This window comes from Monocercomonoides exilis (assembly GCF_001643675.1).
Source record: "Monocercomonoides exilis strain PA203 chromosome Unknown scaffold39-1025343, whole genome shotgun sequence".
Taxonomy (NCBI): Eukaryota; Preaxostyla; order Oxymonadida; family Polymastigidae; genus Monocercomonoides; species Monocercomonoides exilis.
The window spans coordinates 166,995-180,619 of record NW_027150584.1 but is presented as its reverse complement, the minus strand read 5'-3'; the positions used below and the strand labels follow the sequence as shown (position 1 = coordinate 180,619).

At 41.3% G+C, this 13,625-nt stretch overlaps 4 protein-coding genes across 4 annotated transcripts; 1 reads left to right on the top strand and 3 right to left on the bottom strand.

Annotated features, from left to right (window-relative positions):
* Positions 1-864: 864 nt before the first annotated feature.
* MONOS_4360 (uncharacterized protein) lies at positions 865-2,068 on the top strand (the record flags this gene model as incomplete). The annotated part of the gene is made up of 4 exons (XM_067874426.1): positions 865-988; positions 1,067-1,207; positions 1,285-1,415; positions 1,493-2,068. The coding sequence occupies 4 exons, from the start codon at positions 865-867 to the stop codon at positions 1,796-1,798; spliced, it is 702 nt and encodes a 233-aa protein (XP_067722922.1). The 3' UTR covers positions 1,799-2,068.
* A 114-nt stretch (positions 2,069-2,182) lies between these two features.
* Positions 2,183-10,763, bottom strand: MONOS_4361 (putative Leucine-rich repeat-containing protein 9; the record flags this gene model as incomplete). The annotated part of the gene is made up of 8 exons (XM_067874427.1): positions 2,183-4,841; positions 4,983-6,885; positions 7,118-7,328; positions 7,595-7,711; positions 8,021-10,389; positions 10,446-10,522; positions 10,585-10,708; positions 10,757-10,763. The coding sequence occupies 8 exons, from the start codon at positions 10,761-10,763 to the stop codon at positions 2,183-2,185; spliced, it is 7,467 nt and encodes a 2,488-aa protein (XP_067722921.1).
* Positions 10,764-11,088: 325 nt separating this feature from the next.
* Positions 11,089-12,024, bottom strand: MONOS_4362 (putative FKBP-type peptidyl-prolyl cis-trans isomerase). Its single transcript, XM_067874428.1, has 4 exons — positions 11,817-12,024; positions 11,645-11,758; positions 11,227-11,589; positions 11,089-11,169 (listed from the first exon to the last, which is right to left on the bottom strand). The coding sequence occupies exons 1-4, from the start codon at positions 11,985-11,987 to the stop codon at positions 11,134-11,136; spliced, it is 684 nt and encodes a 227-aa protein (XP_067722920.1). The 5' UTR covers positions 11,988-12,024; the 3' UTR covers positions 11,089-11,133.
* Positions 12,025-12,048: 24 nt separating this feature from the next.
* On the bottom strand, positions 12,049-13,618 carry MONOS_4363 (uncharacterized protein; the record flags this gene model as incomplete). The annotated part of the gene is made up of 7 exons (XM_067874429.1): positions 12,049-12,327; positions 12,416-12,502; positions 12,605-12,745; positions 12,831-12,989; positions 13,086-13,263; positions 13,405-13,447; positions 13,543-13,618. The coding sequence occupies 7 exons, from the start codon at positions 13,616-13,618 to the stop codon at positions 12,223-12,225; spliced, it is 789 nt and encodes a 262-aa protein (XP_067722919.1). The 3' UTR covers positions 12,049-12,222.
* Between the last annotated feature and the right edge of the window lie 7 nt (positions 13,619-13,625).

Genomic DNA, 13,625 nt, shown 5'->3' with positions numbered 1-13,625 from the left:
TTTCTTTGTGACTACAGACGGACAAAATTGGTTTCCTTACGTACCGAGTGATTATTTTCACTTCAGAACCTCAATTATGAAAACAAAAATTTCGAATGCAAATATTAAAAAATAGAAATTTTAATAAGCGAAGAACTAAAAAACGTTTTTCAAGAAATATTTTGACAAAAAATCAAATTTGGTATTTTTGATTATCGGACTGTCAGAGAAGTCAGTGACTGTCAATGGAGTCAGTATTTGATAGTGAAGAAATTATTATTTTAATTATGAAACAAATCAAAACGAGGAGAATAAAATATTATGAAAAAATTATAAAATTAGATTAATTATTTACCAAAAAATACAAAAAATCTGCAAAAATGAATATATTTATTAAAAACCAATACTGATGCGGATTTTCAATAAAACACGGAAGCGACAAATATATTTTTATCCCTTACACATGTCGAGCAAATTTTTTGTAAAAAATTTTTTAATAAAGTTGTTTATTTTTCACAATTAACACTAAATCACATTCCCGTCACTGGTCATACTACAAATTTGTTGAAAGAATCAAAAGTCTATTTTCAACATTTCACTAATTGATAACTGTGTTTGTATATTACAATAATTTTTTGGTTCATCCATAAGATAAAAATTTCCACAATATTTAAAACTTTAATTTCAAACTTTTTTAAACCAGAATGTGAAATGATATAAAGTTATTCATAAATATATTTATAAAAAACTCGCATATCAACTCGATGTAGTCTAGTCGGTTAGGATTTAGGATTTTCACTCCTGAGACCCGGGTTCGATTCCCGGCATCGAGGAATATTTTTGTTAAATGTTGCAAAATTTTTGATCTCAATTACCAAAAATTAAATGGAAGGGTCAATTGGAGGTTTTGCAAGGATTGTTGGAAGAGGTGGATTTGATCATGTCATACAAGACCTTTGCGTAATGCTTGGAAGGAAAACATCCAAAACGCCTCATGTATTGAATCTTGGTTTGGAAATTTTGTTTTAGAATTTTTTTTTGAAAAATTTGTTTTTCAAATTTTTGTTCATGCTTCCCATGATAATAGGGGAAGGAAAGCAGCTCAGCAGACACCATCTAACAATATTTTACGATTTTATATCGAAATCATGGAAAATGAGAATTCTGGGAAAGAACGGGGCTAAGGTTGGATTTGAAGGCTCTATGGTTCATTACTCAGCTGATGCAGGTATTGAGTCATTTAATTACATGAATTTAAAAATTTTCTTTTGCATGATCCTGTGGGATCTTATGTTATTGTTGAAGAACCCGTCATTCTTAAACATATGACAAAAATTGAACTATGTGACTTTTGGTTCTATTTTTTGCTTCCTCAAGGAGGCTTCGATGAAGCAAATACATCAATTACTGAAAGCATTCTCGAAGTTTGCAATAAGGTATACATTTTATTTTTTTGTTTCAGTTTTGGAAACATCAATAATTTATAAAAAAATAAACATTAATCAACATTTAGGTCATTTTGGATCATCCTACACAAAATTCAGATCATCAATTCATATATGATGAGATTGTTAAAAGAGTGCCATGGCTCGGAGGAGGAGGAAAATTCCCAGTATTACCTCAACTCATTCATTTCATTGTGAGTAAAGCCCATGAGAAAACAAATGAAGGAAGCGAAGTCAAGACAGAATCAGAGCCAGTTCATGATGCAAACGAAGGTGCTTCTTCATCTGAAAGTTCAACACTTCCATTGGAATCTTCTTCAAATCAAAGCATTCCTGTCAGTGCAGAACCTGCTCCTCAAGAAAGTGCCACTTGATTAATGTTATTGCAAAAGAAGGAAATTTTACTTTTATTTGATATTAAATTATTTTCTCTTCTCTTCTTTTCCTTTTAACCTATGTATGTGTTCATTTGCATCTATCATTTTCGTTCTTGCAGCTTTTCTTTTCAGCTTCAAAAAGAAAGAAAAAGAAAGGAAAAAGTTTATAAACAGAGAATAAAAATTGAGAGTGTTTTTGGTTAGAGAATGAAGTGGAGTGTTGTTGTAGCTGAAAATTCACAATTTGAATAAATAAATAAATAAAATAAAATAAAATCAACTATTATGCGAACAATTGTCACACAGTAAGGTGATAAAAATTGTTAAAATTTGCTTTATTCTTTTCTTTTCTTTTTTTCTTGTTTGCCGTTCATTTCATTTTCACTTCTTTCCAAAGCTTCTCGCCCCAAATGAACTCGTCCCTGACGCTCCTCCTCGTGTCCCCGATGCTCCACCTGCTCCTCCTCTTCCTGCTATCCCAGTGCCTGTTCTGTGTGCCGCTGTCGATCCGCTCTTTCTGAAATCTCCCGATGAGTGCAGCGCAGACGAAGGAAGCGGAGAAATAGAAGAAGACTGGCGGGTGGGCGGAGTTGGTGCACGCGCTGAGCGGATGTGGAGTCCGACACGGTCGAGCGAGCTGGCACGCACAACAGAGCCACTGGGAACTTGCTTAGAAGAAGAAGAAGAAGAGGAGGAGGAGGAAGAATTGGAAGTGACAGAGGAAGGTATATGGACAGAGGAGCGCATTTGTGTGTGTGATGAGGTGAGCGGCTGTTTGGAGGCTGTGAATGAGGTGGAGCGTCGATGCGAATTAGAAGAAGAAGAAGATGATGAGGAGGAAGAAGAAGATGAATTAGAAGGCTGACGTGTGGATGTGGTGTGGCGCGAGCTGGCAGCAGAAGACAGAGGAAGAGAAGAACCTACGTTGACTGTGCCAGGTGTATTGCTCTGATGCAGACGATGTTCAGAATAAGCAGACGGGCGTGCATTCTCTTGATTCGAGTAGCCTGCACCGCCTCCACGCTGGCTTTGGTGTGTCAGCGCCCGCCCAGCTGCCACACTTGTGGGCTGCAGATAACCTCCCCCAGACGACGACGACGAAGAAGAAGAGGAAGAATCATAGTTCTGTTGCATTCTCCCCATTCCTCCACTTCCTCCTCCTCCTCCTCCATCCAACCCAAGCGCCGCCAGCCTGTATGCAATCCTCTGCTGTGCCAGCGCATACTGCGATGGTTCTCCGCTTCCTCCTCCACCGCCAACACCAATGCCAATTCCCATGCCACTTCCTCCACTGCCCACTCCACACGCCACAGGACTCACATACGACCCATTATACCCACTCTCTGCTCTCTCAATCTCCTCTCTTGTGAGGTCCTTCAAGTCAAGCGACACGAGATACGGCAGCTTCCGAATGACAGACAGGCGGTAGTCATATCTTCGGGCAATCATGTTCTTGGCGAGTGTGACATGATGCAGCGACTGCAGAGAGTTCAGCTTGTCTACTTCGTTCATCTCAGTGATTCTGTTGCCTGACAGATACAGCGTGGTCAGTTTTGGAAGTGTGGCAAAGATGTCCAGTGTCTTCAGTCCATTCTCGTCGTAGTGCAGAATCTGCAGGTGTGGAAGCCCGTTGAACGCATACCGCGGCGGATTGTCCATCTTTCTGTTGCGGCTGATCGCCAGCTCCTTCAGCAGCTCGGGCCACAGCTGCGGGGCATTTGAGGAGGAAGAAGAGGAAGAAGAGGATGAGCTTCCATCGTCTCTGCTTCCTCTGTCCCACTCGCGCCTTCGCGACTCCTTCCCGTCTGCCGTGAACGAAAGGTCGTTTTCAGTCAAGTTCAGCCTTCGCAGGGATGTGAAGAGTGCCAGCTTCAAGTTGGAGATCGGGCCAGAAAGCGAATTTGAAGAGAGATTGAGAGATTCCAAGTGCGATGCGAGTGAATAAAGCCCCGTGGGTGGCTGAGCAGCTGGCGAGCCGAGTGTCTTTATTGTGTTCTTTGAGCATTTCAGCACAGCCAGCGACGGTAGCGCTTCGAGGGAAGAGAGGTCAGTCAGCTTGTTGTTCGATAAATCCAGCTCTGCCAGCCGCAGGAAACAGCCCAGCTTCGAAATGACTGAAATGTCGCGAAGAAGGCGAGAGGACAAGTCCAGCTTCAGAAGCGACTCGTATGTGTGGGCTTTTAACTGGCGCTCGTGCTGCTCTGCTTCGATCTCTGCTCTTTCTCGCTCGATGCTCATAGCAATGGCATTCTGTGTGGATGAGAGGGAAGAGGAAGATGGAGAAGAGGAAGAGGAAGAGGAAGAGGAGGAAGAAGAAGAAGATAAACTTGAACCCTTCTTGTTCTGCACATCCGATCCGCCTCCTTCTTTCTTCCCCACGTTCTTCATCACAATCTCTTCCAAGTCTTCCTCTCTCAGCCTGCCCATGTATGCATTGTTCGCCGCAGACTGCTCAGCGGTCGAGATAGAAACGCCATCCAGCACACGCAGCCTCTTCATGTTGTGGATGAGGAACAGCCGGTACTCCAAATCGTGTTCTTTCTGCTCTTTCTCTGTTAGCGCCTCCTGCTTCCCACACCTGCCCTCTCCTTGGCCCATCCCTTTTCCTTTCCCGTTCCCGCTCCCTTTCCCTTTCCCCATCGCCACGCCGTTTCCCGACAAGTCCAGTATCACCACCCGCTGCAAGCTTATCAGCTTCTTCAGTTCTCTCTGCTCATCAATCTTGTTATTCCCCAAATACAGCTCCACCACTGCCTCTGCCGTGTTGCCCCACTCCGCAGCAGGTGGAAGGCGCGCTATTTGGTTGTTCTCAAGGGACAGCTGGCTGAGAAACGGGTGGCCAGCGATAGAAGTGATGTGGGTGATGCGGTTGGACGACAGGTTCAGCACTTTCAGGCTGTGCAGACCGTCCAGCGCTGACGAAATGGCTGAGATGAGGTTGTTCTCCAGAAGCAGCGTCTCCAACCGCCGGCAGCCGCGCAAGCCAGAGAGAGAGGTGATGAGGTTGTCAGAGAGTGACAAGTAGAGGAGATTGGGGAGACTGATTAATTGGGAGGGAATTGAGGAGGAAGTGAATTTTTTTCCCCATCATTGAATACAATTCAGCATTTACAGAAAGAAAAATAGAATAAACAAATAGGATAGAATTCAACAATAAATAAAATAAAATAAAAATCCACACCAAGACAAATCCGAAATCGTCGTCAGCTCTTTCCCTTCAATCGCTAGTTCAGTCACATGTGCCATCCACGCCAGCTCGCCCGAGAGCTGTTTCCCAGGCAGAGAGGAGACAGACGCAATCGAAGAGACAGAAGATTGAGAGGGAGAGCGGGCAGAAGACGACTGCTGAGGGGAAGATGGGGTTCTGGGCGATGCTTTGGCACTCGGCTGGTTGAAGTCTGCATCGTCGCTAGATTTCAGAGGAGAAGGAGGAGGAGAAGAGGAAGAAGGAGAGGAAGAGGAATTGGAAGAATTAGCAGAACTATTAGAAGAATTAGAAGAAGGAGAAGGAGAAAGGGAGGGCGTTGTGGAAGATGCTGCCTCATCGTCGATGGATGACATGAAAGAAGACGAGGCTGAAATGTCAGGCGAACGCGATGTGTTGCTTTTGGAGTAGCGGCGGATCATCTGCACTGTGATGGAAGAGGAGGAGAAAGATGAAAGAGGAGAAAGAATAGAAGAGGAAGAAGAAGATAATGATGAAGACGATGACAAAAATGAAGAAGAAGAAGAAGAAGCAGAAGAAGAACCTAACCCTCCAGCCCCATCGTTCTTCTTCTTCTGATGCACAAGTCTGAAGTCCAACTCCACCAGCTGCGGAAACAGCTGGGCTGTGGTCACATTAAACCCTTTCAGAGAACACACAGGATTTCCCAACAGAACCAGGCGAGTGAGCTGCGGGCAGCGTTTGCCTAATGCATCGACATCGTTTAAAGCAACGATGCGGTTGTGAGAGAGATCAACATCACACAATTTTGGCACGTCGCAGAAGGGCAAGCGCTCGGAACTGAAGGGGAGGCGGAGGGAAGAGGAGGAGGAGAAGGGAGAAGAGGAAGAGGAAGAGGAAGAAGCAGTAGAAATAATCGATGCAAGAGATGTTGCAGAGGCTGGCGAGGCAAACGGGGAAGGCGCAGCTTGCGGCAGACTAGTCGACGCCAGCGGAGCAAACGCACTGAACGACGCACCCACAGCAGATGCGCCATTCCTCCCAGAAACCGACGAGATCTGGTTGAACGAGACATCCACAGCCTCCAGAGCAGGCAGGTTGCTTAAGAAGCGGAGGCTGGTGAGCTTGTTGTGGCAGAGGACGAGGCGCTTGAGGGTGCTGCGGATGGGGTCGAGGGCGTTGTGGTCGATGCGGGCGAGGGAGCAGTTGAAGAGAGAGAGAACAGTGATGGGGGAGGAGGAGGGAGAGGAGGAGGAGAGGGGGGACGTGGGGGAAATGAGGCGGTTTGATGAAGAAGAAGAAGAAGAAGAGGAAGAGGAAGAAGAGAGACAATCTATTGTGAGTGAAGGAAGAGGAGGGTTCTTGTGGAATGTCTTGAGTGAGTGGTGGATGCCTGTGAAGGTTCGTCTGCACTGCTCGCTGAGTGAATGCGGAAGAAGAGAAATGAGCTGCTCTTCTTCTGATTGGAGCATTTGACTGTAATCAGCTGGATTTCCGACTTCTTCCTCATCTTCTTCGTCTTCTTCATCGTTATTGTCATCATCATCGTCGTCGTCATCTCCTTCTTCACCTTCTTCTTCCTCTTCCTCTTCCTCACCTTCGTTCCCTCCATCGCCTTCTTCTCCATTCTTGCTGTTGTTTTTCTTCTTCTTCTTCTGCAGCTGCTTCTTCCTTCTCATCGTTCTCTTCCCTCCTTTCGTTCCATTCAGCCCCGTTTTCTCTTCATCTCCAAACGCTTCTTCTTCTTCTTCTTCTCTTTCATTCGAACTTCCTTCTTTTGATGTCTTTCCAGAAGAAGAAGAGGAAGAAGAAGAAGAAAGTGTTTCATTCAATTGAAGGCCACTGGGCATAGGCGATGTCTGTGCAAATGCAGAGAAGGAGGAGTCGAGAATACGCTGTGTGCGAGGGGTGGCTTGGCCTATTGAGAAGAAGAAGAAGAAAAAGAAAGCATAGTCATTGAAGCAATTGATTAATAAAAATAAATAAAAAAAAAGATTGAGTAAAGAAATAAATAAAAGAGAAAGAAAGAATTTCATCATAATGATGTTGAATGAATAATCATGTTTTAATTAAAAATTAAAAATTAAAAATTAAAAAAAAAAAAAAAAAAAAAAAAAAAAAAAAAAAACAATGTTATTTTTTATCCAAACCATCTCTTCCACTCAAAGTGGCACCAAACGAACGATTGCCTTCGCTCTGTCCTTTCGCATTCTTCCCTTTTTCAAGAATGTCATTCAAGTTCTGCACAAACTGAGCACAAGGTGTGATGAAAGTACGCATGTCACGTGTTTCTGCATCATTTTTGGGGAGAGGATAGCCAATGGCATTGAAGATGGAGGTGGAGAGGGTGGAGCTGGGGGTCTGAAGGGAAGAAGATAGAAGAAGATAGAAGAAAAAGATAAAGAAGAAGAAGAAGAAGAAGAAGAAGAAGAAGAAAGAGGGAGGTTATGAAAGGGAAAGAGGAAAAAAGAAAATGAAAGGAAAGGAAAGAGGAAGGAGGAAAGAGGAAGGAGGAAGAAAGAAATAGAAAAACGCAAATAGAATGAATAATAAAAGATTTCAAGACACAATTTTGAAAATTTATTAAAAAAAGGAAAAGAAAAGAAAAGAAAAGAAAGAAAGCAAACTTTTTCAGTGGAATACTCGTATTCAATGAGGAATTCAGGGAGAATGAGTTCAGAGTCAAACAGATACCAGCTCATTTGAGAGGGGTCGCTTGGAGACGGACGATAGACAGCACCACACTGCAATAAATGAATAGAAATACATAGACATATTTATTCAATCATTATAATAATAAAAGATCGAATAAATAAATAAATAAATAAATAATGAAATATAAAGAAAGAAAGAAAGAAAGATAGATAGAAAGAAAGATGGAAAGCAGAAGTATTGACAATCATGCAATCATGTTTAAAAAAAACAACACATAATAATTCAAGCCACACCCAAAAAATAAGATCAAAAGCTCATAAAATAAAAACAAAACAGAACAGAACAAAAAAAATCAATTTCTTTCCCATCTCTCATTCTTCTCCCTCCCTCAAACAAACATTCGGATAGTTCTCTTGACTGATTGGTCTATCCAATTTGGCCTCCTTTGTGTGGTGCAGAAATGCTTTGCACATCAAAAGCCTGCTTCTTTTTGGGAGCTCAAACGGATAAGAGTCCTGTGGCTGATTATCCAGCTGGCTGTCTTGTGAAGAGAGACGGTTTGAACTGGATGAATGGAGAGAGAATGAAGAAGAAGAAGAAGAAGAAGAATTTTGATTGTCTTGAGTAACATTGGTATCAGAATCAGAACCAATAACAGACGCTCTATCAAATGAAAAAGAAGGAGAAGGAGAAGGAGACGGAGATGGAGATATTAATGAAGAAGAAGAAGAAGAGAACAGAGGAAGAGATGACAAAGAAGCTGATATGCGCTGGCAGTCGTGGATGAATGTGGATGAGCTGATCAAAGGAAACGGCTGGCCGCTTGTCAAAGGCGAAGACGAAGAGTTTCCACGTGCAGAGAGCGATGACATTCTTTTGTGAGAAGAAGAAGGAGTATTAGCGGAAGAAGAAGAAGTCGAAGATAAAGAAGAAGTGGAAGGAGAAGACGAGGATAATGAGCCCAACGACGAAACATGTGGAGATCCAAGTGGTGAGCGAGACGGCGACTGCTCAATCATCTGCGACTGCATCTGCATCTGAGAGTGCGGATGCTGCTTCTGAATGGCCGAGGCCAGCTGCCTCAGAATTGCTGTCCACTGGCTGAGCCGCGGCGCATCCAGCAGGCAGATGCTGTTAGAGAGCACAATCCCTTCATCTCCATCACTTTCACCATTATTATTATTATTATTATTATTATTATTATCTTTCCTTTCCTTGCTTTTCTTTTCTACGCCCGGAGAATTATTATTCCCTTCCCGCATGGCGCGCCCGTACTCCTTCGCCTCACGGAACCCATTTATCACCACATGCTCTATCTCGTCCTCCATCAGCAAAGGATCTACGAAGAAAAGATATTCCACATGCTTCTTCGCATCCCCTGCATTTGACCCTGCCCCTGCTCCTGTTCCTGTTCCTGCCCCGCCTTCTTCCTTCTCCTCTTCCTCCAGCTGCTTCTGGATATCCCCCACTTTCTGGTCAAACCGCATCCGCAGGTGCTTGTTGTAGATGCGTGTAACAGACGTCACATTCACACTCCGAATCCCAAAGTTCTGTGCAAACCACCCACTTTCTTTCTTCTCTCGCTCTTTCTTCTCCTTCTCCCGCAACAGGTCTCTTTCGCCGTGCTGAGCCTGCTCAAACCGCCGCGTCACCAGCTCCACACACGACTTCACCCACGCGTCGTTCCCTTTGCCTTCCTCCAGCCGAATGTTCCCTCCTGTCTCCAGCTCAATTATCAGATGTCTAATCCTCTCCTTCCGCATCCGCCCCACTTCACTCCCCAACACAGATACTGCTGCACCCACGGCATCCACACGAGGCAACAGAGCATCACTCACCAGCCTATTCAGATCTCGTTGCATTGATAAGCACCGCTGCCGCACCAGCCCCGCTGATGAAGAGGAAGCTGAGGATGTTGATGAAAGTGAGGAGGATGAAGCAGTGGACGATAGAGCATTCCCACCCTGTGCAAACAGAAGCTCATCCCACTCGTCCTTCCACTCTCCTTTCGCCTTCAGAATGTCCTTCACTGTCACAATCCGCCCTTCGCGCTGGCTACGCGTGAGTGCAAAGCGGAGCGGTGTTGATGGTCTTTGGCTTCGTGTTGGTGAAGGAGATGACTGTGGAGTCGGTGACGGAGACGGAGACGGAGATGGAGACGCAGCAGGCTGTGGCTCTCCTGTCTGTGTCTTTGCAGACTGCTCCTCTTCCTTCAAAAGCGATGCGAGGCGAGCCTCTTCCTCGGCTGCTTCTGCAGACAGCTGGCGATCAACAGCGTCAGCCATCCGCCGCTGCATCATCCGCACCACATCCATCACACTCTGTGAGTTCCACTCTGCAGTGCGGTTGGCACAGCCGATGAGATTCGTGGTGTTCCGCTTCAGTGAGTTGATTCTCATGTTGTAGTACATTCGCTTTTTGGCCAAGGTGGACTCGGCAGCTGCATGCTGCTCGGCAGTGACTGGCAGATAATCCATCACGCTCACTTTCTTCCACATGCTGAGAGCACATGTCTGAAAATTCGACAGAAAACACACAGGGCAGCTCCCGTAATGTGGATCAAATAGGTACACTTCTTTCAACACCGGAAGCCTTGAAAGTTTATTGACCTCCAAAAAAGATCCAATTTTGTTTGCTGAAAGGTTAATAATCTCAAGATTGACAAGACTATCAATAACAGTGTCGCTTATAAACTCTATATTATTTTTGGCAAGTGACAAATCTTTCAGTGAAGTCAAGCTTTCAAGACCATTCATAGATGATATTTCTATGTTTAAAACAATTCAATTTTCAACATTCAAAAATGAAAGTCAAAAAGCAAACCGTTCTCCGCAAGCCAAAGGGTTTCTAGCGATGAAAGATTTTCCAAATTTTCAATGACAGATATTCGATTCATGCAACTGATGAAAAATTAATATTAAAAATTGTTCAATATAATGCTGTTATAAAATCTCAGGCATACAGAAACAATTTCTTCAAATTTGACAGTGATGCAAGTCCTTCAATTTTAGTAAGGTGTGGATTGTCGTTGATCCAAAGCGACTCCAAATGAACAAGAGAACTCAAATTCTCAATTCGACGTATATCTTGCTGAATTATAATTAATTCGGTTATATTTGCAAAATAATGAAGACTTTCCATTTTGAAGTATGATCCTTGCATAAAGATCTCCACGCTTTTCATTTGCAAAGCTGCTTTTTGTGCATTTTCATCTGGAGGTATTCCATGAATTTCACAAAGTCGATAAAATGATTCTGGCAAATTTTTCTGTTCTTTATCTTGAATGGAACCTCCTTTTGAAGAATTAAGTGCCATCTTCAAAAAGAAAAACACTCAAAAACAATTTTAAAAGGTGAATGAAAATCTAATGGGTTTCAAAAAAGATCCATCTTTTTTAAGTATTTTAATAAATACTTGTCCAAGTTGATGTATTTTTAATAATAACAAAAAAAAATGATCCATGATGTTCTTTAGGCAATAACTTTTTATTAAAATGAAATGTTCCAGTATTTTAAAGTTCCAAAGTTTCTCCACTATCACCTTTATACTGAAAAAGGCATATAATTTAGCTTAAACAATCATAAAAATAAAAAAAAAAGCAAACCTCAAAATTAACTATTCGCGTACCATCAGGCTGAAGGGTGCTTATGTCATCAATTGATAATACTCTCTTTTTTTGTTTTTTACTGGGATCAAAATTTCCCTTCTTAATGGAAGTTTCCCTCTTTTCTACTTCATTTGCTGTTACAATTCTTGGAAGAGGTTTTTGAGATCTATTTTCTTTACTTTTTTCCTTTGAAATATCCACAGTTTCATCATCTTTTACATGGCGATTGTTCAAAAGCTCAACATCAAGTTCAATTGAAGAGAAAGGTGGAATTCCATCTGGACTTCCCCTTTTCCCATACGCTTTATTTGAAGGAACAATCAAATGCCTTCTTTCGCCTGGGCACATTCCAAGAATTCCCTGATTTCATAATTTCAAATCATCAAATTGTTGACGAGGCAAAAGAAGTCCAAACCTCTTCCAAGCCAGATACAACTTGATTTTTTCCAACTTGCAAAATGAAAGATTCGTCATTCCCTGTTTTAGCAATGAGCTGCTGATTTGCAAAAAGCGAAAGATTATACGCTATCTAACCAATAAACATCATAGAATGCTCTCAAAACATTTTCATTTTAAATGCAAGAAACCTCAATAATATCATTATTCGCAAGCGGATTCTCACACTGTTTAGCCTCGTTAAGATTTGTTATAACCAATTTTGAAGGAGGCTTTCTCTTCAAACCAGCGGAATTTGTTGTTGATTGAGCACACATATGATTGCTTAATAATAAAAACAAAAAAGCATAAAGTAAGTGCATATGTCCTTTATTTGACAAGTTATGCAATTAAGCTAAAAAGATCTTCTCCATAACTCAATTATTATGAAAAATAACTATTTTAATATTCATAAAGATAATTGTAATTTTACAAGTGGCGCTTATCACTTGAAATGGGTGAGTTGGCGTTGCCACTTTTTGCTTCGAAAATAGCAAAAAGTCAATCCGATTGAAGCAGATACATAAAAATGCATAAACAAAAAAATTGATGGAAACTTCATTGGAAATGGTGGAGATAATGAAGGCAATCTGAAGTGAGAAGAGCTCCATGGAATGTATCATTGAATTGCTCAAGAATTTCTTTCGCAGATTTTTTAGTCAACTTTGTGAAAATTTGTTAAATATGTCAAACAAAAGCAAAGAATAATCGTCAAAATGCTATCAATATTATTAATTATGTTGAATCATACCTTTTTCCATATGCACGCAATAAACAGTCCAGTTCGTCCAGTTCCAGAATGACAATGGACGCAAACGCGCTTTCCTTCCTTTATCAACTGAAAAAAAAATATTGTTATAAATCACATTTTCAAATGAAAACAGCACAAAAATAGATGTTTGAAACTTGCAAAAAAATGCTTTTCTTATAAATTGCACACATTTATGATGGCGTTGACAAAACGACCATATTCTTCGTACTCTTGAGGAACGCTCATATCATCCACCACGTAAATATGCATGGGAAAGTTATGACTTTCATAATAAGGCAGAAGTTGCCTATTTGTATGATATTCCAATTCCTAATCAACACGTTAATAATTATGGAAATTGAATAACAAAAATTCATAATAGATAAAAAAATCTTTTAAAGGAGAATATTCAAACTTCTCTATGTGCAAGGCAAGCAATCGTATCAATATGAAGCGATTCAAATTCTTCAAGTATTGATCCAGCTGGGTCAAACATCCGTGACATGGGCATAGGGCAGCGCCATATCGGTTTTTCAATAACGGGCAAAATAATTTCTTGTACTTTTCTTCCAACCTTAAAAATATATTCATTAATAACATGAAAAAAAGAAAATGAAGCAAAATCAAAAGGGAAATGACAACGAATTTTATAAAGTATTTCTTCACAAACTCCCCAATCATCAGTGTTTGGTATCTGACCTTTTTTCAATTCTCTATCTGTTCGAGGTTCCCAGAGAATTGTTTTTGATGGGTCAAAATCATCCAGTACAACATATGTGTATCTAAGATTTGTATCTGGAATCTGCAATTTGATTGTCCAAAGAGCTTTTGCAGTGTAAATCATTCGTCTGAAAAAAACAGCATAAACAAAAGAAAGAGCGAAACGGAAGCAAAAATAAAGTTTACAATGCAGATTCATAAATTTTTAATTTTATAAAAGTATAGAATGAGCCTTTTACTTTAAGAAAATGAGAATGAAATGGTCAAACAATGATGGATTCGGCCGCCAAAATCCAAGTTCCTTTCCTTCTCCTAAAAAAATGAATCAAAAATAAAATATTGTTTTGTTGAAATATAACAGCGAAATGATAATTAAAAATCTTTGGGTAATCGACAATCACTCAAACCAATAACATAGCAATTTTGCCCCCATTTCGATTCAAAACGTAATGAAAACACATATTCTCGCAGCGGTGTTTCCATTTTTATA